General features: G+C 40.7%; 2 protein-coding genes across 2 annotated transcripts; both read left to right on the top strand.

Annotated features, from left to right (window-relative positions):
• The first annotated feature begins 2,576 nt into the window (after positions 1 to 2,576).
• LOC138616251 (mucin-3B) lies at positions 2,577 to 11,663 on the top strand. Its single transcript, XM_069690421.1, has 5 exons — positions 2,577 to 5,001; positions 6,779 to 7,012; positions 8,223 to 8,379; positions 10,741 to 10,870; positions 11,194 to 11,663. Exons 1-5 carry the CDS (start codon positions 2,612 to 2,614, stop codon positions 11,379 to 11,381), a joined length of 3,099 nt encoding a protein of 1,032 aa, XP_069546522.1. The 5' UTR covers positions 2,577 to 2,611; the 3' UTR covers positions 11,382 to 11,663.
• A 6,286-nt stretch (positions 11,664 to 17,949) lies between these two features.
• ankk1 (ankyrin repeat and kinase domain containing 1) lies at positions 17,950 to 26,242 on the top strand. The gene is made up of 9 exons (XM_069691380.1): positions 17,950 to 18,134; positions 18,367 to 18,649; positions 18,739 to 18,890; positions 19,191 to 19,240; positions 20,483 to 20,638; positions 21,433 to 21,557; positions 22,692 to 22,725; positions 23,217 to 23,457; positions 23,914 to 26,242. The coding sequence occupies exons 1-9, from the start codon at positions 17,950 to 17,952 to the stop codon at positions 24,953 to 24,955; spliced, it is 2,268 nt and encodes a 755-aa protein (XP_069547481.1). The 3' UTR covers positions 24,956 to 26,242.
• Positions 26,243 to 26,847: the final 605 nt, after the last annotated feature.

Genomic DNA, 26,847 nt, shown 5'->3' with positions numbered 1-26,847 from the left:
TGGCTCTTTAGACTCTCTTGGTACAGAGGGACTCACTTTGGAGTTCAGTCAGCTCACAACCTCATTACCCAGTTTCCGGTTAGCTGGAGAACAAGAAAATCTGAACACAGACATAAGTTACCAAAGCATTACCAAGCGTTCTGGTGTCAGTGAGACAAGACGACACGCTTACAATCAGACATTCTTTTATTTACCCTTCAATGAAACTATGAATCAAAGCATTCTGAATAATTCCCAGGTCAAATCGTTTTTCTCAGATGTAGGAATAGACGTGTTGAACACACGGCCTACTGGTGGGATGTCATCACTAACACAAAAAGACACGAAGAAACACTTGAGGCCAAACTATTCTGTTGAAACTTTTGTCGCAGAGAGACCAATCTCAACAACCACAGCACTTTATCACTTATTAAAGTCATTTTATACTGTAAGGAAACCGGTAAAAGATGAAGAACAAGACATGTTTGAAAAAAAGGTGAGCTTTGGGAACCTTCTGTCAAAACGGACAAATCTCAGTATGAATAACCAAAATGCCTCCCACAGTCTCTCAACAAACTTAAAAAATGAATTTATTCAAATCCAACCGTTGGATATCAGCAGTGGGCCAGAAAGTAATATGCCAGTCATTTCTGGAGCTTCCCACAGCAGTCCTCCTCCAGAGGAAAGTGATCACAGCACTATGTCGCATCCAACTGTGAGAAGGAGCTTGATTGAGGCTTACAGTGCAATAACACCCTTCAGCATTAGTAGGCCAACCACATTGACAGATACAAATTCTGAGACTCACACTGTGGCAGGAAGATCTGATTCTTTGATGTCTGTATTGAGGAATCAAACCAAAGAGCCCATATTGGCTTTGGTAGCAAAGAATTCTCCCAACAGGTTTGCAACTGTAACCACAAAGACTCACTTGACAGATAAGACATTTAACACTGTACACAGCATTGTTAAACAGTCTGTTGATCCCGTGGGGACGGTGAGTAAACCAGTTAAGAAAGAACCACAAACTCCAGCATTTGCACCGATCAAAGTTGTGCCTGTGACATTGGTTCACTCAGAATCAAGGCAGGACTTTGGTGATGATGTGTCCCTGGTAACACGAGCAACACTATCGCGTGAGTCATTCTCGGAGAAACAGACAATCAGCAGACTTACAGGGACCCCTCAGGAGAGGACTTTTGGAGTACGCAATGATAGACATGTGGCACAGACACGGCAATCGCTTGCAAAATATAATGGGGATTTGATCAGTGAGTCACTAATAGCCCACAATCTGAAAGTGGGGAATAAAAATGAACAGGTGTTGAATGTAGTTGCAGAAAATGAGGAAAAAGAGATTCTCGAGCAGGGCGAAGAAATTCAAGAGACAAAAGAGATTTTAAATTTGCAGGGAGAAGAGGGGAGCAGGGAAGATGAAACGCTGGAGTACAAAAGAGAAGAATTATTTAGATTGGATGAGATAAGAAGTGGAAAACAAGAAATAATACTTAATACTGGGGCAAGCATAAATCAACACACAGACAGGGAGGCAGAAGAAACGGAAAAACACAAGACCAAGACAAGTAGGGAGGAAGGTGGAGGGACCATTGGGGAGAAGGTTGTAACTTCGAGACAAGACAAAGATCCAAGAAAAGGAGGAGGGAGTGATGAAAGAAAAGGCGTGACTAAAATAAATGCAAAGAATTCCTCTGATGCTGAAAAGCAGACAGAGTCTTTAACAAAAGAACGAGCAGAGGCTGAGAGCGAGGAAACATCTAGGAAGGAAGACATTGAATTTAACCCGGAAATTGGGAAAGAGGACATGACAAATGCTCCCTTTGGAACTACTACTAATTCCAAAGAACTTAAGAGAGACAAAGGGCACGCTGTTACAAACCTGTCTTCCTGTCACAGTTTGATTAAACAGTCGGGAACCACTGAGCACAAGGGCATTCATCTGGGTGAAGAAACTGCACAAATTGTCGAGATCTCAAATAAGTCATTTTCCTACGCAGTGACAAGCAACCAGAGACCACCAGACACAACTCTGCCATCTCAGAGGCCAAAACTATCTAAACCAACACCTACTCCCAAAGAGCCGTACACGCAGATTGGACCTCATCCGTCTACTCACAGGGCGATGCCCCCAAAGCTTGACGCGTCATCACTTACTGAAGAAAATGCTCAGAAGAAAGTTGCTGGAGCTGCATTTTCTGTGACTGGCATACCAAAACTCGCTCACACATTTCTAGGTAGCACTTCAAAATTTAGGAATGTAATAAAGCCAACAATTTCCCCAAAAAGCGGTGCTACTAAATCAGCTGACCCTGAAACAAACAGTATCAGTAATATGTCATCTCTCACTACCCTTCGATTGGCAATCACAGACGGGTTCCTGAGGGCTCAGCCCCACTTCACAGCAAATAGCTCTACTCTGGATGTGTCAATTATTTACAGCATCCCAGATCATAAATTTAGCACTTCAGCTTCGAAGGCCAGCTCAGTTTTACATACCACGAATGAGAGCGAGCAAACAGATTATGTTCTAACACCAGTAAATCCTGCTCCGCACCATCAGATGTATAATGGCTCATCCACAACCGTAGCCTTGTCATCTGAGGCCCACATCTCCATGGGCCAGTTGCAGCCTCATCAAGGACAGTCTGGCCCTCAGATAAGTCAGTCCTCCTCCACTTCTGACGTGACTTCAGGCCAGCCGTGCTCATTTAAACTGTCAGAGCAGACAACCCATGCAGATGCTTTGCATGCTCCTGTTGATGATAACGAGCAGAGATCTGTACAGACTCTAATGGCATCAATGAGCCCTAAAGCCAAAAACAATCAATTTCCTCTTGGCAGCGTGTCAGCACTGGTAAATATCAGGCTGTTTGAAGGTGACAGCTTACCTGCCTCCTATAGCCTGACAGACCTAACCAGATCAACCTCAGAACATTTTCTATTAAGGGGCCACTCTGATGCTGATTATGCAAATAGAGGAAGTGATCATGCTGAGTCTTCGTTCGGGACAACTGATAGGACAAATGAGACTGAAGAGAACGACAGTGTGCGAACAATGGTGACCTCGGAAGTAGAACCTTTAGATGTAGCAACAGAGCAAATGGCAGAAAGGAGAGATGAAAAGAACGGTTCCCCCTTTCTATCACTGGTAACTGGCAGGAGTGAACACCATGCTAATAACACTGATGAAATCAGCTCTCTGTTTATAATGCAGACAGAGAAACCAGGAGTAAAAAGCACTAATGAAAACAACCAGAATGACCCAATCAATGCAAATGGGAATAGTGAAACAAACAACACAGTGACAAGGACCCTAAAGAATAATCCTCTGTCTCAGTTAAAAGGCACTATTGAGTTTGCAGTTCATAGCACTCACAAAATTGAGCAGGCTGTAACAGAGGATTTTGTTAATGTTATGAACGATTTTGCAACACCTGCGCATGACACAAATAATCGAACTGGCAGCACTGCATTTATTAAGTCAGATAGTCTGCCTGAAGTGCCTAAACTACAGGTCAATGATGTGCCCATTTCTGATATGAAGCATCATGCAGCAGAAACGACTGAAAGGCAGAACAATCCCTCCACACTGCGAGGCACAGTGAGTGACAGCTCTCAGCATGCTCCACACTTTAATTTCAGAAGTGAACTGCCAGTCCTCAACAAATCCACACAGCAGACTGCTGACCGCATAATGAATTTGACTTCTCTCTTTCAGATACGCACTGCAAAAAATATTGACTTTGTGTCTCTGGCACCGACTGCTGATCTTATTGTGTCCACAGAAGATCATGAATTACTGCTGACCACAAGTGAGAGGGTGCCAGTTGTAATTGAAAAGTCATCTCAGGTTGCACATGCTGAGCATATGGGGCAGTCCAATAGTCATATTGAGCCTTTGTCACTGAGAAAACCTCCCATGACTCCCACTACTGGCAAACTCCCCCCTGCTGGGAAAAGAAAAAACACAACAGAAGCACCGAGTGTCGAGCAGCATGAGCATGAAATATCTGTACAGGGTACTGAACAAAGCCAGCATGCCCTGTCTGCTCTGATTGCAATAACACGTCCTAGTAATGACCTAAAACAAAGTGTCCAAACAGGTTTGCTGAAGACATCGACCATGGTTAAAGGAGGGGAATATTCGTCATTTCAAGACATCAAAAGAGCTCTGATAACAAACAGTGCTTTTGAAGCCAAATCTCCTCTAACTGAGAAAATGTCTGCAGCACATACACGGGACAGAACAGAACATAAGTACATATTACCTGAAGAGACCTCAATAAGTCAAATGGTATTTGGTGCTATGACTGAATCTGTACCACCTACAGAGATTAAGTCAGGTGAGACTACTAAAACAACAGTTGCAGCGAGTGAGATTGATCATAATAGGAAAATGTATAAAACCCAGTCTGGAAACAAAGGAAGAGAAAAGCAAACTCTTGATAAAAAACCTGAAAATGGAAACTGTAGCTCTGACAGTCGTGTCCCTGGAAAGGCTGCACCGCAAGCCACCTTCATCGACTATGCGTCGCTTTCACCAATCACCAGTAAATCTTATCAGGACCATACCAGTGTTGACAGTACGTCAATAAAGGCCAAGAATATAAAAGACAAAACTGTTCATATGAGACACTGGACACCTGAGCAGGCCCAGATTTTAGAGAAAACAACACAAAGACGCTTTCACAGAGAGACCTCTGAAACTCAGGAGGCTACTGCAACAGGGGTCACTTTATCTGAACCTGAAGCAACTGCTACAATACAGATCACTGAGCGGACACTGCTCACTGAAAAAAACAAAATAACACAATTAAACCAAGGAGGAGGAAAAGCTGAGATATTTGAAGCACAAAATGCCACCAGGTCAGTGCGTGCTGTGGCTAAAGAAGAGGTGGCAGCTCCAGAGTCTGGGCACAGGATGTTATTGCCAGAGCTGCAGCCTGAATCAGAGCTGCCAAGGCTGAAGCAGAAGAGGACCTCACCCCATCTGTATCTTTCTGGGTAATGTTATTTTTAAAGTCTGTTATGTTAGGAGGTCTGTTAATCATTTGTCAACAAGTTAAAGAACCATACTGGTGATTTTGCATGAATTAAGCTGTTAAGTAGATACTCCGTTACATGGTGATGCTGAATAATGCTGAATGGGAGTCTTTGTTAAACAGAAGCTTTTCATAGTCAACCTCCAGTGGCCCTCAGCGGTATTGCACTTCATGGCACCTCTGCATTGGCTTCACTTTTAACACCCGTAAGCTATGTTCAATTTTATATAGTCCATGCTCTGGTTCCATAGACTCCAATTCAACTTCTCTCATTATATTCAAAGTCAGTTCAGTTGTTTTACAAGTCATTATGGTATCATAATGGTATTATGGTATTTATCATTCGCTACACTCCTTCTTATCAGGTTTCTGGTGGTACCTCTGAAAATAATTACAAAATTAATTGGTTTTTAGGCCTCAAAAAGCAGTATGTCCAAATACAGTCACTTCTGGCTCCAAAATACCTAGAGCGTGAATGCAAGACTTCAGGCATATTCACAATCCTTGTTTGTAACTTATTCCATGTAAAACAAATTGCATTCCCCCCCAGTCTCAAGTGTACACTGTGTGCAGAGAGCCAATTAGCAAATGTAAGCAGACTAACAAGGTTAACAAAGACGGTGAATACGGTAAACATTATACCTGCATCATTATAATGTCATCATGTTGACATTGTGTTTGTTAGCATGTTAGCATACTGACATTAACAGTTCGCTCGAACCAACACTGTCCATACTGTGTGTACAGTCACAGCTGCCGGTGTCTGTCTACCGGATGTATTTGTTTGCCTGAGGTTCGGAAGCGACTTCTGCTTCAAGCGCCGGGGAAAGAGAAAGTTTAAACATCATTAAACCACAACGCTGAGTTTCAGCGTATCGCAAGTAAACTTTGTTTACACTTGAAAGCAACCGGTTTACTTTAAACTGGCTGAAATGGATAACGTGGTTAATAGATGGGAGCATACTGGCTCTACGCCGTGGCGCTCTAATGGCATAACTCTATTACACCGTTCAAGGGCCGTGACCGGCGCCTGGGGGGGGGGGGGATGATATGATAAACTGGCCAGAAATAACTTACAGGCATATCTAATTATTTTCTGCTATCCCCTGAATTGCGTCTGTGACTGTGGAGTCTTCCTTTCAAATAATAGGATGCTGTTTGGCAGCTGGCTAGCCTGAACTGCTCACATGGTTATCTGAAAATAAACACTGAGTTGGTGGAGAGTTTTCTACGGGAGCCAAGAACAGCCGTGGTTAATAACACTGTCTTGTTGAGTTCACGAGTTAAATATTTAGATATAGTGAGAAAACGAGCTTTGTAATCTCAAAATATTCAACCCGTTAGTCACAAGAAATAGAGATAAGCAAATATTTGGCATGTGATCTTGAGATGATGGTATTAAAAGAAATAACTGCAAGTGCAGCTGTCCTTAGCCTTCATAGTTTCAAAACTAGCTGCTCAACACTGACATAAAATACAAGCTGAGAGCGTTCTTTGGGACGGATTGCATATCTCTTGCAAGAAAATTGGATGGAAGGAAATGAATCTCAAAACTTTCAAAACGTGCTAAAACATGAATCTAGTCAAGCTCAGTGGGAATATAACATACAGTAAGTGATTTGTAATATACTTTACAGAACAAAGCAAGTAAGATGTCTGGTATAATCTTATAGTGGATATATACACATATTTGTCCATTACGTAAATGGACAACTGTAAAACTATTGATCTGTTGGTAGAGTAACAGAAGTTTCAGATGACCTCTGTGGCAGCGGAAACTACACAGCAGAAATGAGCCTAAACCTGGGGAGAGGTGTAGAGCCTGGTGATCCTGTGCCTGCCCTGGGGAACCTCAGAGTGGTCATCAACCTGAAGACAAACAACAGCCAGCTAAACCTCGAGGTCACCTCCTGTTGCCTGTCCCCCACCATCGCGCCTGACCCCTCCAACTCCACTTGCTGCCTTTTCTCCAGGTAACCAGGAAAGACTGAAATAAGATAACTGCTTGGCTGTTAAGACGGGGAGGGCTTGCTGGCTTTTCATTGCACGGCGAAGAGCCCTGACTCTTGCAAAAAAATACGAGGATAAGTCGCTCGGAAAATACATTTTCTTTAGAGGGAAAAAACGAAATATAAACAAGCAGAGTCAGCGAATACAGGAGTTACACTGTTAACGGATATATGTGACCAGACTGCACTACAAAAACAAAAGAAGCATATAATGCCTAAATTGGACTAAGGTCTTTGAAATAAATGATTAAAATCTTCTATTTGGTGTTGACATCCATGCAAAATACAAATTTATTCTCAGCACGACTCGGTCAGACTGTCACTGCATAGAAGAGTGTTTACTATCAAACAGTGTCAATCCAGGGAGCAGCAGGTACATTTCTGAGAGCTACATATTCTTGATAAATAGAGGACTGCTGTAGGCTGATGGTGTCATCTCAGTCAGATAGATAGAAATTATGTGTACACCTGCAGACTTTATAGAGGCAGCTTTACAAATGCGCAACCTCTAAAATATGTCAAATTGTGAATAGGCAGGGTTTACACTTTTATTGTGTATCGGAACTGAACACTTTTTTTTATATTGCTTTTTTTTTTATTGGCGGGATGAAGAAAAAACAGTAAAACATTAAAAGTCACCCTGAAACCATAAGAAATGTCTCCCCAGACAGCCCAGTGACACGCCAAAGCGTGTAATACACCCATCAGTCCACCAGAGGAGACCGAGTCAGTGTGATGTTTTGCTTTGTCTAGGTGTGATAAGTACTTGAACATATGAGATCACGTGATTAAGGTAATTTTAAAAAGTAGGAGGGAGGTAGGATGGTTGGATGAACCAAACAGGACTTTTAATCAGGTGACCGAAATCAGAGATAGCAATGTGGATTTTTTTTTTTTTTTTTTTTTTTTAAAGAAATATTGTCCAAACCCTAACAAAGTAGTTTTGTTGTGCCTCACCATAAGCAAGTATTTTTCTCCTAAATATAACCTCATGGTTTTGGGTGGAAGAACATTTAACGCTTACGCAAGGCAAAACTGTCATAGTAGGTTGCCTTGAGTAAACTCATAACAATCAGCATACTGGCAAATAAATCTTGTATCAAAATGCAGAATTTTTAACCAAAAAAAAAAGACTTTACTGATATTTTACTATGTGTTTGTGTTGGTGCCTCAGGTTAGCAGCAGAACCAGCGGGGATCACACTGCTGCCCAGTGACTTGTCAACCAGTGCCAGTTTCACCATCAGTCTCTTCCAAATGATTAATTACTCAGTGGTGTACCTACACTGTGATCTCAGTGTCTGCCTGAGGAACCACTCTGACTGTGAGAGGGTAAGATTGCAGTGGACTCAGTGCAGCGGGTACAACGTGTAATGAATGTGAGGGAATGAAAGAATGAGCAGCTGAGAGTGATTTAAATTTAGTGGCACGAGGTGTGACTCTGTGAAAACATGGGTACAGGCGAGGAGTGAAAAGGCTCCCGTTAACGGGCGGTGAGAGAAGGGCAAGAAGAGAGGCAAAGGTGAGAGCGGGACTAAAGAAGAGGTAAATTAATTTACAGCTGAATATGATATAAAAACTAAGAGGAAGGATTATTTGCAAGCACGAGGATGAATAATTTCCTGAATAAAAAGTGAAAAATAATATACAGCCAAAGTATAGGAGGTGGTTTCTAGATGGGAAAAGAATGAGATGTAATGCTGAGTCAAAGATGCAGCCTAATACATCCGTCATATCATTATGTACTCCGTAGATCAGAAAAGGTACTTGCAAAGTTACAGAGGAACACTTGAAGAGCAGCAAAGGACGCATGATTCTCAAATACCAACTGCTGTATCCTGCTGTTGTGGGAATGAGGGCTTTGATTTAATGATAAAAAGGGAATCATCTGACAAGTGTGCTGGTGTTGGAGGGTGGAGGTGAAACTGAGGATAAACTCTAGAGACTCATTCTGATGTCTACCTCAGAAGAGCACTTCTACCACTCTCAGTACTCGACAAACTCAACGCCCTTGTTTTCCCTCCCATAAGAGATAAAGTAAAAGATCTAAGACTTCTTTTATGCAAACAAAAGGTTTATTTTCCTCAGATTCTGTTCAAAACATAAAATAATAAACAATTTAATAATCCTTTCACCTTTGTCAAGATAATGTATCCAATTTACAGGTGTAGCACTTCAAGGTGACGATTAAACAGCATTATTAATGTTGTTTGGACTCACTATAAAAGGCCATTCTAAAATGTGTGGTTTTATTATGCAACCAATGTAGCAGATGTCACAAGATTTAAGAAATTCTCTAATTGGCTTCCTAACTGCAATAATGTCCATCAGAGCTGCAGATAATGTGACAGCCCGCCAGTCCAGGACCTGTAAGATCATCTGAGACCAGCCACCCGGCCCGGTCAGGAAAAAAACCCGACCCCGATGCTGGTTCCTGCGGGTGGTGGGTCCACAGGGTGGCTCCTCCATGATGTTTCTTCGGGCTGAGCCTGACCGGGCACCATGGGCGAAGGCCCGGCCACCAGACGCTCTCTGGTGAGCTCCCCTCCTGGGTCTGGCTCCGAGAGGGTGCCCCGGTTTCCCTGATCTGGGCGAGGTGGCTGAAGTCCGTGTGCTGCTGTTTATCGGGGGACTTTTGAACTGCTCTTAGTCTGGGCTCTCCCCTGAGACCAGTTTACCTTGGGAGACCCGACCAGGGGCTGATGGCCCGGACAACATAGCTCCCAGGATCACTGAGCCAATCAAACCCGTCCACTACGTTAAGGTGGCGATTCTCGGAGGGCAGGTTATGTGCCATAATCATGCTGTTCAATCTGAATCTTGACGTGCCACACGTGTCAGTTGGATGGATTATCTAGGCAAAGGTGAAGTACTCACTAACAGGGATTTTACCAATTTGTCAATTTTGTTGTTGTTGAAAAATATACCTTGTGTGTGCATAGAAGGAGTTTTTAATCTTTGACTTCAGCCTCCAGAAAAATGATGTGTTGTGTTTTTATTTTTGTTTGACTTAAATTTTTCTTTATTTCTTTTTTAGTGTATTGGTATTTTGAGTATTGATCAGTTTGAACTCTTTATTTGGTTTTACAGTGGTTTGCTGAAGTTTAAAACAACGCTACAATATGTGTATACCCAGGGTATGAACTATCACGATCTGCCAAATAATCCACGCGTTTTTTTTTTTTTTTATTGATCTTTTTTTCCCTCGCTCCTTGACATTTTTATGTTTCTTTTCCAGCGCTTAATGTCAGACTAAATATTTTCCTGAGACACACCTTTTACATAAGAGCCAAACTTTGTATCTCAGCTACCTTGTTTGACCCGTTTCAAATCACAATGGCCTACTTTCATTAAAAGAAAGTGTTGCTTTTAAGCTAAAATCCTATTTCGTGCTGTCTTTTTGAAATAAATGTTTGTACTCTCACCCTCTTATCCAAATAAAATAAAAAATTTCCCCTCGGGGATTAATAAAGTACATACCTACCTACCTACCTACCAAACAAAATAATACCACAAAGGAAAACAGGTTTCAGAAATATTTATCAGAGTGTATTTCAATTACATTCTCTATGCATTGTTCCCACTATCTTTGATGATAAACTGGAAAACCATCCTTCTTCCAAAAAGTGAATTACCTGTTATTCTATCATTTGTTATACTCACATGTTACATATTTCCCTTGTCTTTTTATAGCAGTGCCTACAACAGAGGAGTGCATTTTCCTTAGAGGGTCCTGAGGCTATTGTCACCAATCTCAGAAATCGCATATCCTTTGGTCCCATGTTGAAACAAATGAAGAATTCTACCTTCCCGAAGGAGATAGGTAATTATTAGTTGGGTTTAAAACAAAAGCGATCAATCTGAGATAACACAGCATGCACAGGAGATGCTGCAGGACAGGACATGAGAGATGACAATGCCATTTATCAATAGCATGTGAAGAGCCATATTGTGAAGCGGCTCTCTGTGTGCAAACATATATATATATATATATATATATATATATCATGGAAATCTACTCTACACTTTATGAAAGACAGTAGCTATCCGGTGAGGGCAGGGTAAACTAGATATTTTCTCTTACAGAAGAGCGCACAAACAAATCATGACAGCTGCCTCCAAGTTATTCCTCTGTTTGATTTTCAGACCCATCAGAGCTGGACCTCGTTCTGGTCATCATCAGCCTGGTGGTTGGCTGCTCTCTCGTTACAGTGATGCTGCTGCTGGTGTGGGTGGCCTACCGTCACCGGACGATCTGGCTGCTCCGCTCAGCAGCTCCACCACGAGCCTGCTGTGGCTGTCTACAGCCAGGAGATGACCTGATCCTACCGTGACCAAGGAGGAACCATTGCCAATTACATTGATGAACTCCTCACCAAAATAGCTGTGCAGACAATTACATTCGTCGACAGACAGTGGAGCAGTCGATCATTTTAGCCATAAGGCGAAGGCGGCCGGTCGTATCAGCCGGAATAGAACAGACTAGACAATGAGGGGCAATACAATTCACGCCTCCTCTCATAGGTGACACAGCTGTTGCAGTCAAATTTCACACTTAACCACAAGCACTCTATTATCATTCACTGAAAATAAACACCATCCCCCAATAGAAAAGCTCCTGCTCAGAAAAGCTCAGTGGCAAGAAATCAATACACTTTGTATACCACTTTGAGACTGATAGCATGCTAACAATAGTTTAATGTAATGCATGCATTTGTGGCTTGACACCTGTATTGAGCCCCTATGGTAGACTGTTTAGGGAAAATGTCATGTCAGTATCATTTAATACTATAAGACATCATGCAAAGATCATGCAATGTTTTTTTTTGTTTTGTTTCACTATATCATAATATAAAACTGCAAATGTTGTAAAATGTTTAATTAATAATTGAACAAATATATAGTACATATTGGATATAGCTGTTCCTCTTCATTTTTTTTGTGATCTGTCTCAAGAGGAATTGTTGCTCATTATCGACTTTCTCTGTAATTCACATGCTGAGTCTTTGCCATGAAGCTTAATAATTACGATGAAATATTATGAGAAAAGCAGTCCCTTTTTCTAGTAATTATTTTTCACATCATCTTCCTGCATCAATCTTTTTTTAGTGCATTGGTGAAATAAAATCACCTATAACAGGGTCAGAACAGATCTTTCGTCCCTCACTATGTGTGTAGGTATGCAGCTATGCTGAGAGCTAAACACATTTCCAATAAAGGTTGAAGACATGGTTGAAGAGAGAATTTGACCTTCAGGGTTTATAGTGGGAGCATTTTTTTAAGCTGTAAAAAAAAGCTCACAAATGCAGTGTGAATAAACGATAAGTGTCCATAACTCAGGGTTAAGCTCCAGGTGTTGTAACAGTAACAATGAAACCAGATTTACCTAAATATATGCACACCAAATCAGTGCCTTATCTTGCGATCGCAATAATTAACGCAAATTTCCACTAACCTCCACTTTTGTGGGAGATTTTATTTGACTAAATTAACGCAACCTTTCCGCAATAAAGGTGAAAGACGTTCTGCTGGAGGCATTACGGCATGAAGTAAGCCCTTCCAACGGTAAATCCTCATTTATAGTCAGCAAGACTCCCCTCTCGTCATAAAAATAAGCCACATGACAGCTGACTGGAGAAGAAACCTGCAAAAGAAGATGAGTGGAAGTCAATTTTAGGATTATGGATTTTTGAAAGTCTGGAAAACACCACATGAAATGAAACCACATTTGGAGGTGGTTTTGAAGTATGATTCCGATCAGAGTCTACAGATGCATCTTAGTCCAGATGCTGTGTGAGCTCACGCTGGATTTTTTTGTGTCACTCGCACACTTGGTTACTATGTCATTTCAGAGTGACCGAGTGAGCAGAATCTATACTCCCACGAGCAGAGCAATCAGAGAGTGTAGATTTTGGCGCTGTGGAGGACAACAGCAACAACACCCCACGGACAAAAGGCAAAATAAACAGTCTGCTGCCACTTCTACGCCAGCAGCTTCCGTGTTTTAAATTAAAATAAAATCCCAGTTTACATCCTAACCTCACAATTTTTGATAATTCCTGAAATTTTACTGCAAAAAAAGGTTAAAAAAAAACCCCATAAAACTACACAAACTGCATTGCAACTTTTAACAAGAGCTGCTGCAAAATCCAGCGTCTTTGATAGCACAATCACAGAAAAGTCTGCAAAATCCTAAAAGAACTGAAAATGGTGAAATGGCTCAGAAAACTCCCTCCCTCACGCCTTTCGGAGGTCAGAGTTAGGTGGTTGCATCGGATAATTTCTGTGACCTTCTGAAATAAAGAATCCAACATTCACACACATTATACGCAGTGACTGGGCAGGAGTGTTTCGGTAAAAAACTAAGTTTGAGGGTTTCAGCTCTTTTTCATTCGTTGCACAACCATTTCTGTCAACCAAGTGAAAGAACCAAGTGAGTGCCTTACAGGGGGAGACCGGCTGAGAGATGTGCAACTCTGTTCTGCATCTCTGATCGCTGTCTTATCGCATTTGAGTGTGGCCATTCAGAACAGCCATGGATACCTTATCCTTCCTCGTTTGAGGAAACTAGTCCTTGCCTACACACACAAGCATACCTGTGGGATTGTCAGCCTAATCAAACACTAACTAGCGGACATGATTTGCCTCATACCAGTGGCTAAAGGTCAACGTTAGATACCCACTGGTAGTACAACACATTAATAATTCTAGTAAGCAAAGTATATGGTGTCCACAAGAGTAAATGTTAGTCCAACAGCAAATTAATAGTTAGGTTACATACTGACTTATATTAGCAACACATTTGCTCCTCCTGTGCCAGCAGATGTTGCCACTGTGAGAATAGGAATTCATTATTTATCTCATCTCTATGGAAATTAATCAATCTACTTTAAATCAAAATACAAACAGCTGGGAAAGTTCATCCAAAAGTAGTCTTGTCTAGGCCACTAATAACAGATACTCTTGTATATTAAATGAGGTTAATGTTTCAGAAGTTTCTAATTTAAATGAACATGGATCCGAACCAGTGCACAAAAGAGGAACATGTTTTCATACAAATACAAACAGGTGAATCCGTGACTGTGCCACCGATGACTTTAATTCACCGTATCACTGCTCTTCTTCACGTACCTCACATGTTTATAATTCTGCGTAAATACTAGTAAAATATCTGCATAAGATAAGTATTTCATTAAAAACGCTCAATGCTCTTGAGAGATACATGGGAGCCAATTAATGAAACACACTGCTTACATACTCTGGTATTTGCCACAGGAGATTAAACAACCCAATCATCTCTGTGCCCCCCTTCCACTATTTCATTTGGTTTGGTTATGTTGTGCACTGCCTATGCTCCCAGAATTGGGATCAGAGACACTGGAGTTAAGCTCAGAGGACATGAGGGGCAATGGAAAAGCCTTTAGCACTAACCAGTCAGCTCACCCAGCATGGTGGAGCCTGCTGATGCGATTGGCTGAGCTATGAGATGTGGGTTCCGTCAATGAAGACAGACTTCTCCCCTCAGGTAGCCTATCAGGAATCTGATCACGACTCCCTGCTTTTCATTGGAACATCAATCCATGAGTCTGTCCTAAATAATAGTGTGAGTTAGTGAAGCATGAAACTATGGCTGTCAGTGAATGTTAAATTCATCTATTACCACGCCTGCATACATAGAGCGAATGGAAGGGTAGGGGTTTTGGAAGAACATTGTGTTGCAAGGTGCTGAGACTGAAATTACAGATATTTGCAGAGCCTTAACCAAAAAAAAAAAAAAAAAAGGCAAGTGAGATGCAGTATGTATCTCTGATAATAACAGGTTATTATGTGCAGCTTGTGTCAATTAAAATACTCTTCAAAAGTAAACAGACCAGACTAATCCTTTTTTTAAATGGGCTATTCTATTCATGTCTTCTCATATTTCAGCTAAAAACTTTTGACAGCCCACCATAACGTTTCAGAGTGTGCTAGTGCACTGCACAATACTTAATCTATAATCATATAAAGCTTCCCAATAATGTGTTTATAGCTTTTTTCCAAGCTGTGTTTCTGGAGGCTGATGACAGCACAAACATATAGGCCATGGGACACGTATGAACACGCATTATCCCACGGATTTTCCTCCTTTCCCTACCACAGCCCTACAAGGTGAGCTAACACATTCAAAAGGAGCAGGGTGGGGAAAATCCAATTGAAGTGGAATTATTAATACAAATTTCCGACCGCGTCCTCAAAATGAAAGCCTGAGCAAAGAGCCGGCTCAGAGCACAGACGAAGAGAAGAAATAAATGCTGAATCCTGACCTGTAGCTGCTCTCATGAGACGTGTATTATAGAGATGAACCCCAATGAAACCCATTTACATTTCCTGTTTATCAAAGCTACACAAAGACAATGGAGATGAACTGTTGAGGGTTGCACACAATTGCGAATTTGATGTTTGTGTCATGCTCTCAGCAGGAGCCATATTGAATCCAAATGTGGTTATGAAGGAACGAAGAAACCCAAGGGAGACGGCCTTAATAGGACTGCCAAAACTACTAGTGACCCGCAGGAACAATTTATACATGCGTGTGTCAATAAATGTACATCACTTTCTTTAACATTCCAACAAGACCTCATGTCTCCAGGTAAATTTAGCTGCGCGGGTAAAATATAATGGATGAGCCTATAAAAGAGAACAGCGGCTGGGAATAAAAGGGGAGGCAGTAGAGGACATCTTTGTTTTCTCATCATTTTGAACAAGCTTCCTATTACTGTAATCCCTTCACATAAGCCAGGCAGTTTAAATCTTTTCTCTCAAAGAGCAGCCTGCTTTATTGATGCAGAAAGACTAAATCCATAATTTCAGGATCTAAGGCAGCAAGTATGGTGAAACATTGGGAGCTGAGAGGGGTTCACACATCACGGCCTCTATGCCATCAGCTAAGACACTCAAAGTCAGTTTGCAGCAGTGCTAAATTTACAATTCATCCTTAATAATTATTTATCTATTTACAGCATGTTAAAGAGGCTATATTTTATTTTAACTGAAAACAGCCTTACTGAACACAGAGGCAGCAGTAATGCAAATTAAACAAAGCCATTTTTGTTGTATATAGAAAACAATAAGCCTCTATGGACAAATCAGTTCTAAAACTTTTAATCTCATTTTGTTTTCTGGCAAAACCTTCTAGACAGTCTGAAGTGTTTGTGAGAAATGAGGCTCAATTATGCTTCCCATGACAGTGAATACTTTATGTACAAAAAGTGAATGCTTGAAGTTTGAAGTCAATTTTCAACACAATTGAACACAATTTCTAAGCTCTTCAAATGATGAGGAAGCACAGCTCTGAATGAATGTGGTTCTTTTGACTAGCTGTGAAGTTTTTGATGGTTTCACCTGATATTGACATGTTTGCACACTGATTTAATTGCTTCACTACTATCTAGTACTGAAACACGCCTTGTCATTTGGTATCACATTTCAATAGCTGCACTAAAACCAAACTTAAATGTTCTGCTTTTTAAATGCATAGTTTTTGCTCCACATACAAAGTAGGACATCTCATCAGTGTCAGTGAGTAGCCTCTACTAGAGTAGCTCGCCCAAACAAATAAAATCACTTTTTTTCTGCTCATGTAAATCTCACGTTAGAATGTCTTATTTGACTCTTTTCTGAATAATTTTAGCCTGAGTTGCAGGCTTCTCTGTGTGCAGCCACAAAGCTAGTGTCTGTTGACAACATGACGCGTTTAGGTAACGTCGGTATATTGTAGTCTAGCTAGTTTCCATATGGAGCATTTAGGGAACATCAGTAAATTGTGGCATCCTCTATAACAAGTAAGGTGTTTAGGTATCATCTGTTATTTGAAGTTACAGAAAAAACAAACCTGCATGAATTTCAATCTCACCCTCTGAAAGGCATGATTACTAAAGATTTGTATTAAAATGTACAACGTTATTTTCTTTCTCTTAACATTTCTCTTGATTTTACAAAACTGGTTTTGAAGAAAGGCAAGGAGATATCGCATGATCACAGAGAAACCAGCTGGCACGCAGGTCAGTGCCCAAACCATCCAAAGACGATGATTATATCCGTGTGTGTTGTGTGTGTGCGCGCACATACACACACACAATACACACACACACACACACACACACACACACACACACACACACACACACACACACACACACACACACACACACACACACACACACACACACACACACACACACACACACACACACACACACACACACACACACACACACACACACACACACACACACACACACACACACACACAATTCACCATGTTCCTGGGGATAGCTACATGACCATATCTTCACCCTCAAATTTCCAACTACTGAGCCATTCCACTGGAGCTGTTGGGGGTTAAGCGCCTTGTTAAAGTGCAATTTAATAGAAGTGGATGGTTCATTAGGCAGTTCACGTATATACAGACCCAAATCACAGTTGGCATATCTATCATATCAACTGATACACTGTTGGTGCTACTGAATCTGTTGCTTAAAAACTGTTGGTTTTCCTTTTTAGATGGATGCGAGGCCATCTTGGCATTTGAGAGGCAAGATAAAAAGTTGTTCGGTGAGTTTTGAGAGACCGAAAGTAAGATCAGCAGTCTCGGCTGGGAAGAACCGGCTTTGCAACATTGCATAACAAACAAGTTCTGCAGCTCCTCCTACGGATCAAGAGTGTAGCTTAGTTTGTGTGTGACTTTATATACCTCTCACTTCGCAACCCGACACCGATTTAAGTGTGTATCAATCTACTACAATTTTTGCTTTCCCTACGCGAGACCTAGTGGGGCTACTGATTGATGTTGATCTTGGGGATAATCCCTGTTTGTGTAGGATTAAAGTGTGAGGCCTTGCGTGACAGAGGATCTTTGTACTCATGGATTGCCTTGACGGATCCCCTCGGCAGTTCGTGAACTTCAAGAAGGACGACTTTGAGGCGGACTGGATTAAGGTGGCAGAATGGCGATTTGGTCAGGTGTACCAGGTGAAGCTCAAGATCTGGCGGGAAAAATATGCCCTGAAAAGTTTTGACACAACCTTGTGTGCTGACAACTTTTACAGGTGGGAGTTGAATTATGAAAATAGTGTGAATTGCCGTCAGATATAATCAAGTCTCAAGTCTTGGCATAGTGTACTTCGAATTAATTTTGAGCTGTACAAAGATCTCTGATTTTATTAACCTTTGCACTTCTACATGTTTGCCACAAGAAAAGACAATTCCTGTGGTCAAAGTTCAATAACTCGGTGTAATGTCCAAAGCGCCGTCACTGACTGTTATTTTTTCCTATTACAGGAAAATAGTAGACGAGGCATCCAATATAGCAAAATTGAAATTCAAGTACATCATGTCCATCTACGGACTGTGCACCGAAGCAACCGCTGTTGTGATGGAGTACATGAGTAATGGATCCCTGAACAATCTCCTGGCCAGTCACACTCTGATGTGGCCAAAGAAGTTTCAGATGATTCATGAGGCCTCCATGGGCATGAATTTCCTTCACAGCATGAAACCGCCACTACTCCATCTCAACCTCAAGACGTCCAACATCCTACTCGACGATCATCTCCACATCAAGGTCAGTGAAACAGGGACATTTTCTGGGCTCTGCATAGCACTGTATGATAAGTATGTACTCCTCTGTAAATCTTGTTTTTTTTTACTAAGATTTCAGATTTTGGTTTAATCCACTGGGAAGAGGACATGAGCAAAATGTTGTTTATGGAGCGTCTGACAGCAAGAGGGAACATAAGTTACATTCCTCCAGAGACCTTTACTCCTTGCCCCAATCCTCCAGAAACTACCTTTGATGTTTACAGGTGACTTGCTAAGGACAGTTTTGAAATTGCACCATCAGAAAACCCGTCTTTTTTTCTGATTCAATGCACAATCCACACATTGCAACCTTGCCCTCCACTGTATATGACTTTAATATTTTACAAATCACAGAGACATGTTGTATATATTTACTTGAGTGTGATTTACTCTCTCTTGCTTGTTTACATTTGCTGGTTGTTTTTGGTGTTAGAAAGTGATATGCTTTTTAAAGATCAAATATATATATAAATATATAGTGGCAATATTAGGACTGAAGTTCCTCTCTCTGCTTTGATCTACAGCTTTGGAATTGTGATGTGGGAGATTCTGACACAGCAGAAACCGTACGCAGGTAGGAATTCATTCATTTGAAATTACCTGAGTAACAGTCCACCTGATAACTTAACCCATTCTAACCTGTACTTGTTTTAAAAACGTAACTGGTGCCATTTTTTCAAAGGTTGCCAAGTATGTTTACTGAAGAGACCTCAAGGTTCTCTTTGGACAAAAAACACTTGGGAGAATTTTGGCCTCACAATTTTGCCAGTTTCATTGACAAAATTGGGAGTTGTTTTTAAGATTTCAACAAATAGCCTGGGGCTTAATACTGTAAACAGCACAAGCATGAATACATTTTTTATCTCTGTTTCTAAAACTGAATTTTCTGTTTCTTTTGAAAACATAATAATCACACAAATTCTGTCACAACTCCTACATTTATTCCATTATTGTACTTTTACCTTTTTACTGCTGCTCTATGGACACAATTAAACTAAGGAAGCAGCCTGAATGCTCCTAAACCTTGTAAATAACACGGTAAAATACATACATTGATGAGAAAACACATCACATCTGGTTATCTGGTCTAGCAATGGTCATACAGTATTTCATTGAAATTACATGCTGAAGGGGTCAGTATGATCGTATAGGTATTATACTTGCGCTCTTCCTTTAAATTAATCTACAATAAACATGAAGTCATAATTAGTTTTATTTCCTTTGAGCAACAACCACTTATTCAACGGTTGGTTAAGCTTTTTATGTGAACTTAAACCCAAAACTTTTCAAGTACTAATTCTAAAAGACACAACTCAGCCTTAATATTATTTATGTCTTTTAAATAATGCCGACAGTAACCTAACCTGTTAAAAGAATTGTTTGACATTTTGGGAAATTAATTGGTCGTCTTCTTGCAGGAAGTTAATTGAAACTGATACCACTTTTAAGTCTGTCCCTTAAACAAATAGCTTAGTTTAGCATATATGTGAGAACCGTGTGTTTTGTCCAAATGTTGATTAAAAAATAAATAAATCCCAAAACAATCTACCAAGCAGCATTTATACAGTCTGTAAGTACTACAGCATATATTCATTGTTTAAGCAGTGCAAAAAACAACGTGTAAAAACTTTAACTTGTCAGCTGTTTTACTACAGGAAAAGAAAACTCTCATGCCTAACATAATTTGGCCCAGTGCCCCACAAATGTCTAGAAACTGTGTCAAAACGAGTAAAGACACACTGCTGCTGTGGTTGTTCTCAACAAGTGTTCATCTGCATTGAAGCCTGTGTCTGATATCTGTGTTTTGTGGAGACAGGGTGCAGCGTGACCACAGTGCTCCTGCAGGTGTCACAAGGTAAGAGACCCTGTATGGAAATGATACCAGAGCAGAAGCCCCTTGAGTGCGAGCAGATGATCAGCATCATGGAACAGTGCTGGGAACAGGATTGCTACAAGAGGCCACAGTTCTCAGGTGCAGAAATCAAAGGTTTCATGAAATCAAAACGTTTTCAGCCAACCTCCTCATCTGTTCTTTAGCTCTCAATCTTAACATTAATTTACGGGCTTCTTTGTCCAAAGATCAGTCAGATTAAGATTTAACAAAAAAGGATCATAGCCGGCACACTATCTTATCCGCATTCATAAAACGAAGGTGTAATTTGTCATAATTGCCTGTTGTTGCGTTTACTTCATTTCGACATTTTAAGGTCTCACTAAAAGTAATATGCCACGGTGTGTCAGTATCAATTTTATTTTAAACCTTTAATAACTGGGAACATTATGTTTTTAATGTTTTATTTAAAAAACAAAAAAGCTGTCAAACATTGCACTCAAGCTAAAAACAAGAAAATATTGTGTTACGTAAAATCTCTTGCAAGTACAAAATGCCTATGAGCAGATATTTCGACTGACATAATATTGAAACATTGGTGTGTCCCGCTTTTGATCCACATTCTCCAAAATGTACCAAAACAATGATCTATGTTTTCACCTTTAGCCCTTTATGTAAGCACTTGTGGCTTGATGAGTCATGTTAATGAATACAAATTAGGATCATATTTATTCATAAACAGCAGCTATTCCACTTTGTGATGTTCATAAAATTCACTGCTGTTGTTAACATATCTATGAAAGAATTTATCTGTAATTCATGCACGACCACCCTTTCGCTGTAGCGGTGTAATTCTAAGAAGATCTCTTTGGAGTAGCCCATCTGAGAATATATTTGTTTGAGTAGAAAAATTAAGAACAGTTCTTTGTTTGCAGACACTTTGCGGAAAACGGAGGCTCTGAGTGAAGTCCTGAAGATCCCAGGACCAATCCACCCTGACAAAAACAACGACGTGGGACAGAAATTGGATTATCCTTGTCTGGTCTCCCCAAAACATAAAGTTAGTTCTGCTTGAATTACACTGTAGTATCTACTATATCTATTCCATCTTTAAGGAAGGCTTAGATTAATGGTAATGGTGTTTATATCCAAGTTAAGGCTGCGCGATATAGACAAAGTCAAACACAATGGCAGGAATTCTAAAAATATTACTAGGGAACGCAAAACTTAATTCAGAGGATGCAAAAATGTTGCAAGTAGGGCTGGACAAAGTAAAACATCTCTATGACCAAATACATCTATATGAATATGAAAATCCTTTCAATTTTTTTTTTTACACAATGACATTTTTGTTAAATAATCATCTCTAATGTGAATACAATGACTAAGTGGGTAAACGAAAATAATAGAACAGCTAAAAAAAAAAATCTGCTAAGTTCAGATAATGAGATCATTTTACTGTAATGCAGCCTTTAAATTCAGGAAAAAAAGAACGCTTATGCCATATCACAATATTACGTTATCCAAAATCTAAAATGGTAACTAGTCTCATTAATATATTGGCCTGCCCCAATCCAAGCTCGTACCTCACGAAGGATATATTACACAGTGTTGCTCTCAGGTAGGTGCTAGCATGTTCATGTAATCAAGTATAACTTTTAACATGGTTACCAACATTTGCTAATCAGCACTAAAGACATCATACATTAGGCTGACACGTCTATTATTTTACGCTAAATGAAAATTCAGGGGATCGTAAGAGGACAAACTATGGACAACTAAGAGAAACTATGGACAGCTATTGCAAACTTTCATGTCAATCAATAATTAACGAAACATCCCCCTTAAAAAACAAAAATGTCAAACTCAGTAGTGCAAGAGGAAAATTTGGGATATCACCAATGTCAGTAGGTTTTCAGCCCCTACAAATTTTCATGGCATTGTCAGCAGATAGTGTGGCCACAAAGAGAAACGTACACAAAACCCTTTTCAATAATCTGTTCAAGTATAATGTGTGCCAATATTAACACCTTAGCAGTTTAAATGTCACACATGAATGACTCTACAATCAAAAGAGCCCTTGAACGCCCATGCTCACACATTGACTAATATATAAACTTACAAACCACTTGTGATGATTAATGTCACAGCCAATAACTCTGGTTGTATTTTCTTTCTGTCTTTTCCATTTTAGATCACTTTGCCTGAGATGCCTGAATTTCCTTCAGGTACACACAAGGGTAGAGCGGGATGGAAAATGATTTTCAACGCTGTACAATGCCTGGAGGGCTGACATTTAAAAAGCGCTATTTACAGCGGTGTCCCATCTTTAATATTACCTTTAATACTGAAAATCAGAGTCAGATATCAGAGGAAAAGAGAATAAAGGAAACATTCCTGCAGCTTCTTGGATCCCCTGTCTCTGAAATGTTGACGAGAGTATTGTCACACACGCTCCTTTATAAATATAGTGTAAATGTTCAAAATTCTTTAAACACTTATACACGATAAACATTTCACACCAACAGAGCTCTACAGCCTTCAGAAAGCTTTACCTTCTGCTAATATGTACACAGGCTCACTGCTGTACACAATAACATGAGGAGACTTGACTTTAATTAAGTTAAATTCAGAAAAATAAATGTATCAATGCATACACTATATTCAACATTTCTCCAGCTCTTTCTCTCATGTAATTCCTTTTGCTTTCATTTCACAGATAACCAATATTGTAAGGATAGCATTCTCTATCTGCTATCCCAAAAGGATTTTAGCAGTTTCAGGAAGTCGGTGAAAAGGGAGCATGTAAGCACACAGTTTTCTGGCAAAAAGAGACTCCTTCACTACACGGTAGCCAGCGGTGATGCAGAGAGCGTCAAGCATGTCCTGAATCTGGGAGCTGAGGTCAACTGTGTGACTGTCAGAGGTTACACTCCTCTGATTGTTGCTGTTCTGCACAGGTCGGTATAATAATGTTAAAAAAACAACAACACGGTTTTAGCAGTGACACAGAGAAAAGTCATCTGTTCAAGCATCTGGTTGTTTTTGGCATGACTGCAATTCTAATGCTTGCGAATGACTTTCAGCTCAATGGACATTTTGCGAAATACACTTGGATACTTCTAGGCTGTGGCCTACATGAGGAGAATGATACCATTCTGATTCTAATCAGCCGAGTTAATTAGTGATCTTAAGAGGTTTTATAGCAGATTTTTTTTTTTTTTTTAATTTCTTATAAAGAGCCATAGACAGAGGTTTCTGTTTTTTATGCTAAGCCCAGCTAACTGTCTCGTGGCTGGAGCTGAAAGCAATATCAGTCGTCTTGTGTAGCTCCCAGCGAGACAATTGTGTTGTCTGGAGTGTTGAGCTAGTCCTTTTAAAGTCCTTTTGTACCCTATGAAACTTCTTTTCCTCAGGCTTCATGACATCATCTCCTTGTTGCTGGAACATGGCGCAGTGGCTACCCAGGGAGATGAGGACCAGTGGACGCCGCTCCATTTTGCTACTCAGAACGGAGACGACAGAACTGTCCGTCTGCTGTTGGACAAAGGAGCAGTGGCAGATGCCCAGGAAAAGTCCGGTTGGATGCCCCTTCACCTAGCCTGCCAGAACGGCCATGAAACAGTGGTGCGCCTGCTGCTTTCACGGCTGTCAGAGGAAGCTGTTGTACAACGAGAGGAGGTACAAGGCAGGACGCCGCTCCACCTAGCCTCCACCTACGGCCATCTGAATATTGCCAGGCTCCTCCTCTCTCAGGGGGCAGATCCCAATTCCACCGACAGCTCTCTCTCTACTGCTCTTCACTTATCAGCCGCGCAAGGCCATAACCGAGTGGTCAGACAGTTGTTGACAAATGGGGCGGACACTAACAGTCCAAACAGCAGAGGATACTCTCCACTTCACCTGGCTGCTCTGAAGGGTCATGCAGGCATATGCAGGCAGCTGTTGTCAAACGGCGCCATGCCAGACTCCAGGACCGTCCAAGGCTGGACTCCCATGCATCTCGCTGCCCTAAGAGGACATGAGGCCATGGTGGTCCAGCTGCAGAGTGAGGGTGGTTGTGTAAACGCAAGAGGTGAGAATGGGTGGACTCCCCTCCACCTCGCCTGTCACCAGAATGAGCCAGAAGTGGTGGCAAAGCTCCTGGGAGCCAATGCCGACCCAAACGTCACAGAGGATAGTGAGGGATGGACACCACTACATGTAGCCTGTATCAGCTCCAGTTTCCCAAGCGTCCTCCATTTGATATCACAACATGCAGATGTCAATGCTGTGAACGCAGGAAAGGCAACACCGTTGCACCTGGCTGCGCAGCATGGCTGTGTGCCAATTGTAAAGGCTCTACTGTTGAATGAAGCCGACAGGACGATGCTAGACTCCTCAGGGTCCACAGCTCTAAATGAAGCCCAGCGATGTGAAAAATGGGAAATAGTGCAGTTACTGGAAAAGGGATGTTAACTATGACGCCAGCACTGCTGAAACCAATTTGAATGGAGTAGAAAAATCAATAATGCAGCTGGACTATTACCCTCCTTTTATTGCTTAAAGCAAAATGTTAAAGATTTTTTAAATTCTTTTTGAAGTAAAAGATTATTATACTTCCATTATTACTCGATTAACACAGGTGAAATTCACAAAGACTATTTGCTCAATTACATTTAGCTAGCATACACAAGGAAACCAAACTAATTTTACGAGGTAAAACATATCTGTATCAATATATATGTAGGTCCACATACAGAACATAATGCAGGAAAAGATGCTTGAGGTATTTTAGAAAATGTTCTGTTTGTGTTTTTTTCTTTATTTATTTATTACTCTTAAATTCCCAGTGAAGATGACTGTTTCAGTGCACTGATCCTGCCTCCAATGCAAAATCATTGCAAAAAATATGCTTTTATATAGACTGTATATAAAGTATAGAAAAAGTAAAGAACATCGCTGATTTTCTGCATCACATTTTGTTTTACTCCCTAATATTGTATCAGCCCCAGCAATCTAGTATTGTACACAAAACCCTGTATAAAAAGTCACTTGCCAAATGATTATATGTAATTAAATATTGACATCTGTTGCCGTTTTGTTTTAAAAAGAAATGCATTTTTTTTCATCCTTTTTTCCCAGTAATTATTTTGCTGCAAGTATGAGCTCTTGCTCTGCATGCCAATTTAGGCATTTCTTTTGAAATTGTTATTGTGAGAAATGGGAGTAAGTCCTCACATGGGGTCAGAAGCAGGTGAAGTTTACTGTAATTACATAACATATTGATTCCCCTCTTTGAATCACCTTTCTTGTGGACATATTATGTGAGCCTCTGCGGTGGATGGAAATGAGAATGTAAAAGAGCAGCTCTTTTTATGAAATATGCATTTCTTTGATGAAACCTGTCATACTTTATGAAGGCATTCTTTGTCTTATAATCTGATTAAATCACATAACAGGCTTGGCGTTGACATTTCAAGTGAAACTGTTCAACTATAAATGCATATACGTTTCATTCCCCACTGACTAGAGAAGACCTGCCCAGCTTTAGCCAGTCTTTAACAATGTGACACCTTATTAGATTCAAATGAAACATGGATTCAGGAGCTGTATTGACCTACTTGTTCACAGGGTTTTTCCATGGAACCACAAGAGACTGACTCTGATAGAGGGTTAAGAGTTGAGCCGAATCAAAGTACTGTAAATGAACAGAGCACAGTTAAATTGTACTTGCATTAAATTGACTAAATCGTGCTTGGTAAATGAATGTCTGCTGTGTAATTTTTTTTGTTCCAAAATCCAATGTCTTCTCTCTATGACTTGGCTGCTCCTGAGTACATTAGGTGATTTCTGTTAGCTCTGGACATTTTTAAAATGCCTGCATCATGACATGACACCATCAATCCTCTTCCAATCATTGAGGCATTAGAAGAATTGTAAAAGGCTGTTGATTTGCATTAACAGCCTAACAGAAAATACTTCGGATGCCCGAGATTCTTTTTTTCTATTTATTTTTGAATAAATTTTAGACAGCTCTGAGAAAGCTGCACTCATTTGAGCTACCTTAGATTTAGATAAACAATATCCTGATTTATAATATCATATGGTTTATATCTATGCTGCCGGCAATCGGCTTGCCCTGGCCCCCGGCCCGGCCTGCCGCCCGGTCTGCAATGCACCCAACCCCGATGCTTATCCCTGCGGGTGGTGGGTCCACAGGGTGGCGGCTCCATGATGTTTCTTTGGGCTGAGCCCGTGCGGAAGAGTGCGGATTCCTTCCCGGTTGTGAAACAGTGGACCAGCTCTTTACCCTCACAGGACTACTGGAGGGGTCCTAGGAGTTTGCCCATCCAGTCTACATGTGGTTT

The sequence above is a fragment of the Brachyistius frenatus genome, unplaced genomic scaffold (assembly GCF_029030835.1).
Source record: "Brachyistius frenatus isolate BFR_SWC_R1_liver_20210118 unplaced genomic scaffold, ASM2903083v1 Contig_1, whole genome shotgun sequence".
Taxonomy (NCBI): domain Eukaryota; kingdom Metazoa; phylum Chordata; class Actinopteri; family Embiotocidae; genus Brachyistius; species Brachyistius frenatus.
The sequence above is the reverse complement of the archived record's forward strand: the minus strand, read 5'-3'. Positions and strand labels throughout refer to the sequence as shown.

Bases quoted from the DNA above. Each gene is read 5' to 3' on its own strand.
- ankk1 (XM_069691380.1), top strand. From the start codon at position 17,950: ATGGATTGCCTTGACGGATCCCCTCGGCAGTTCGTGAACTTCAAGAAG. The intron at 18,891-19,190 runs GTGACTTGCTAA...TTTGATCTACAG, and splicing joins ACTACCTTTGATGTTTACAG to CTTTGGAATTGTGATGTGGG. The intron at 19,241-20,482 runs GTAGGAATTCAT...TTGTGGAGACAG, and splicing joins ACAGCAGAAACCGTACGCAG to GGTGCAGCGTGACCACAGTG.
- LOC138616251 (XM_069690421.1), top strand. From the start codon at position 2,612: ATGGGCCAGTTGCAGCCTCATCAAGGACAGTCTGGCCCTCAGATAAGT. The intron at 5,002-6,778 runs GTAATGTTATTT...ATCTGTTGGTAG, and splicing joins CCCCATCTGTATCTTTCTGG to AGTAACAGAAGTTTCAGATG. The intron at 10,871-11,193 runs GTAATTATTAGT...TTTGATTTTCAG, and splicing joins TACCTTCCCGAAGGAGATAG to ACCCATCAGAGCTGGACCTC.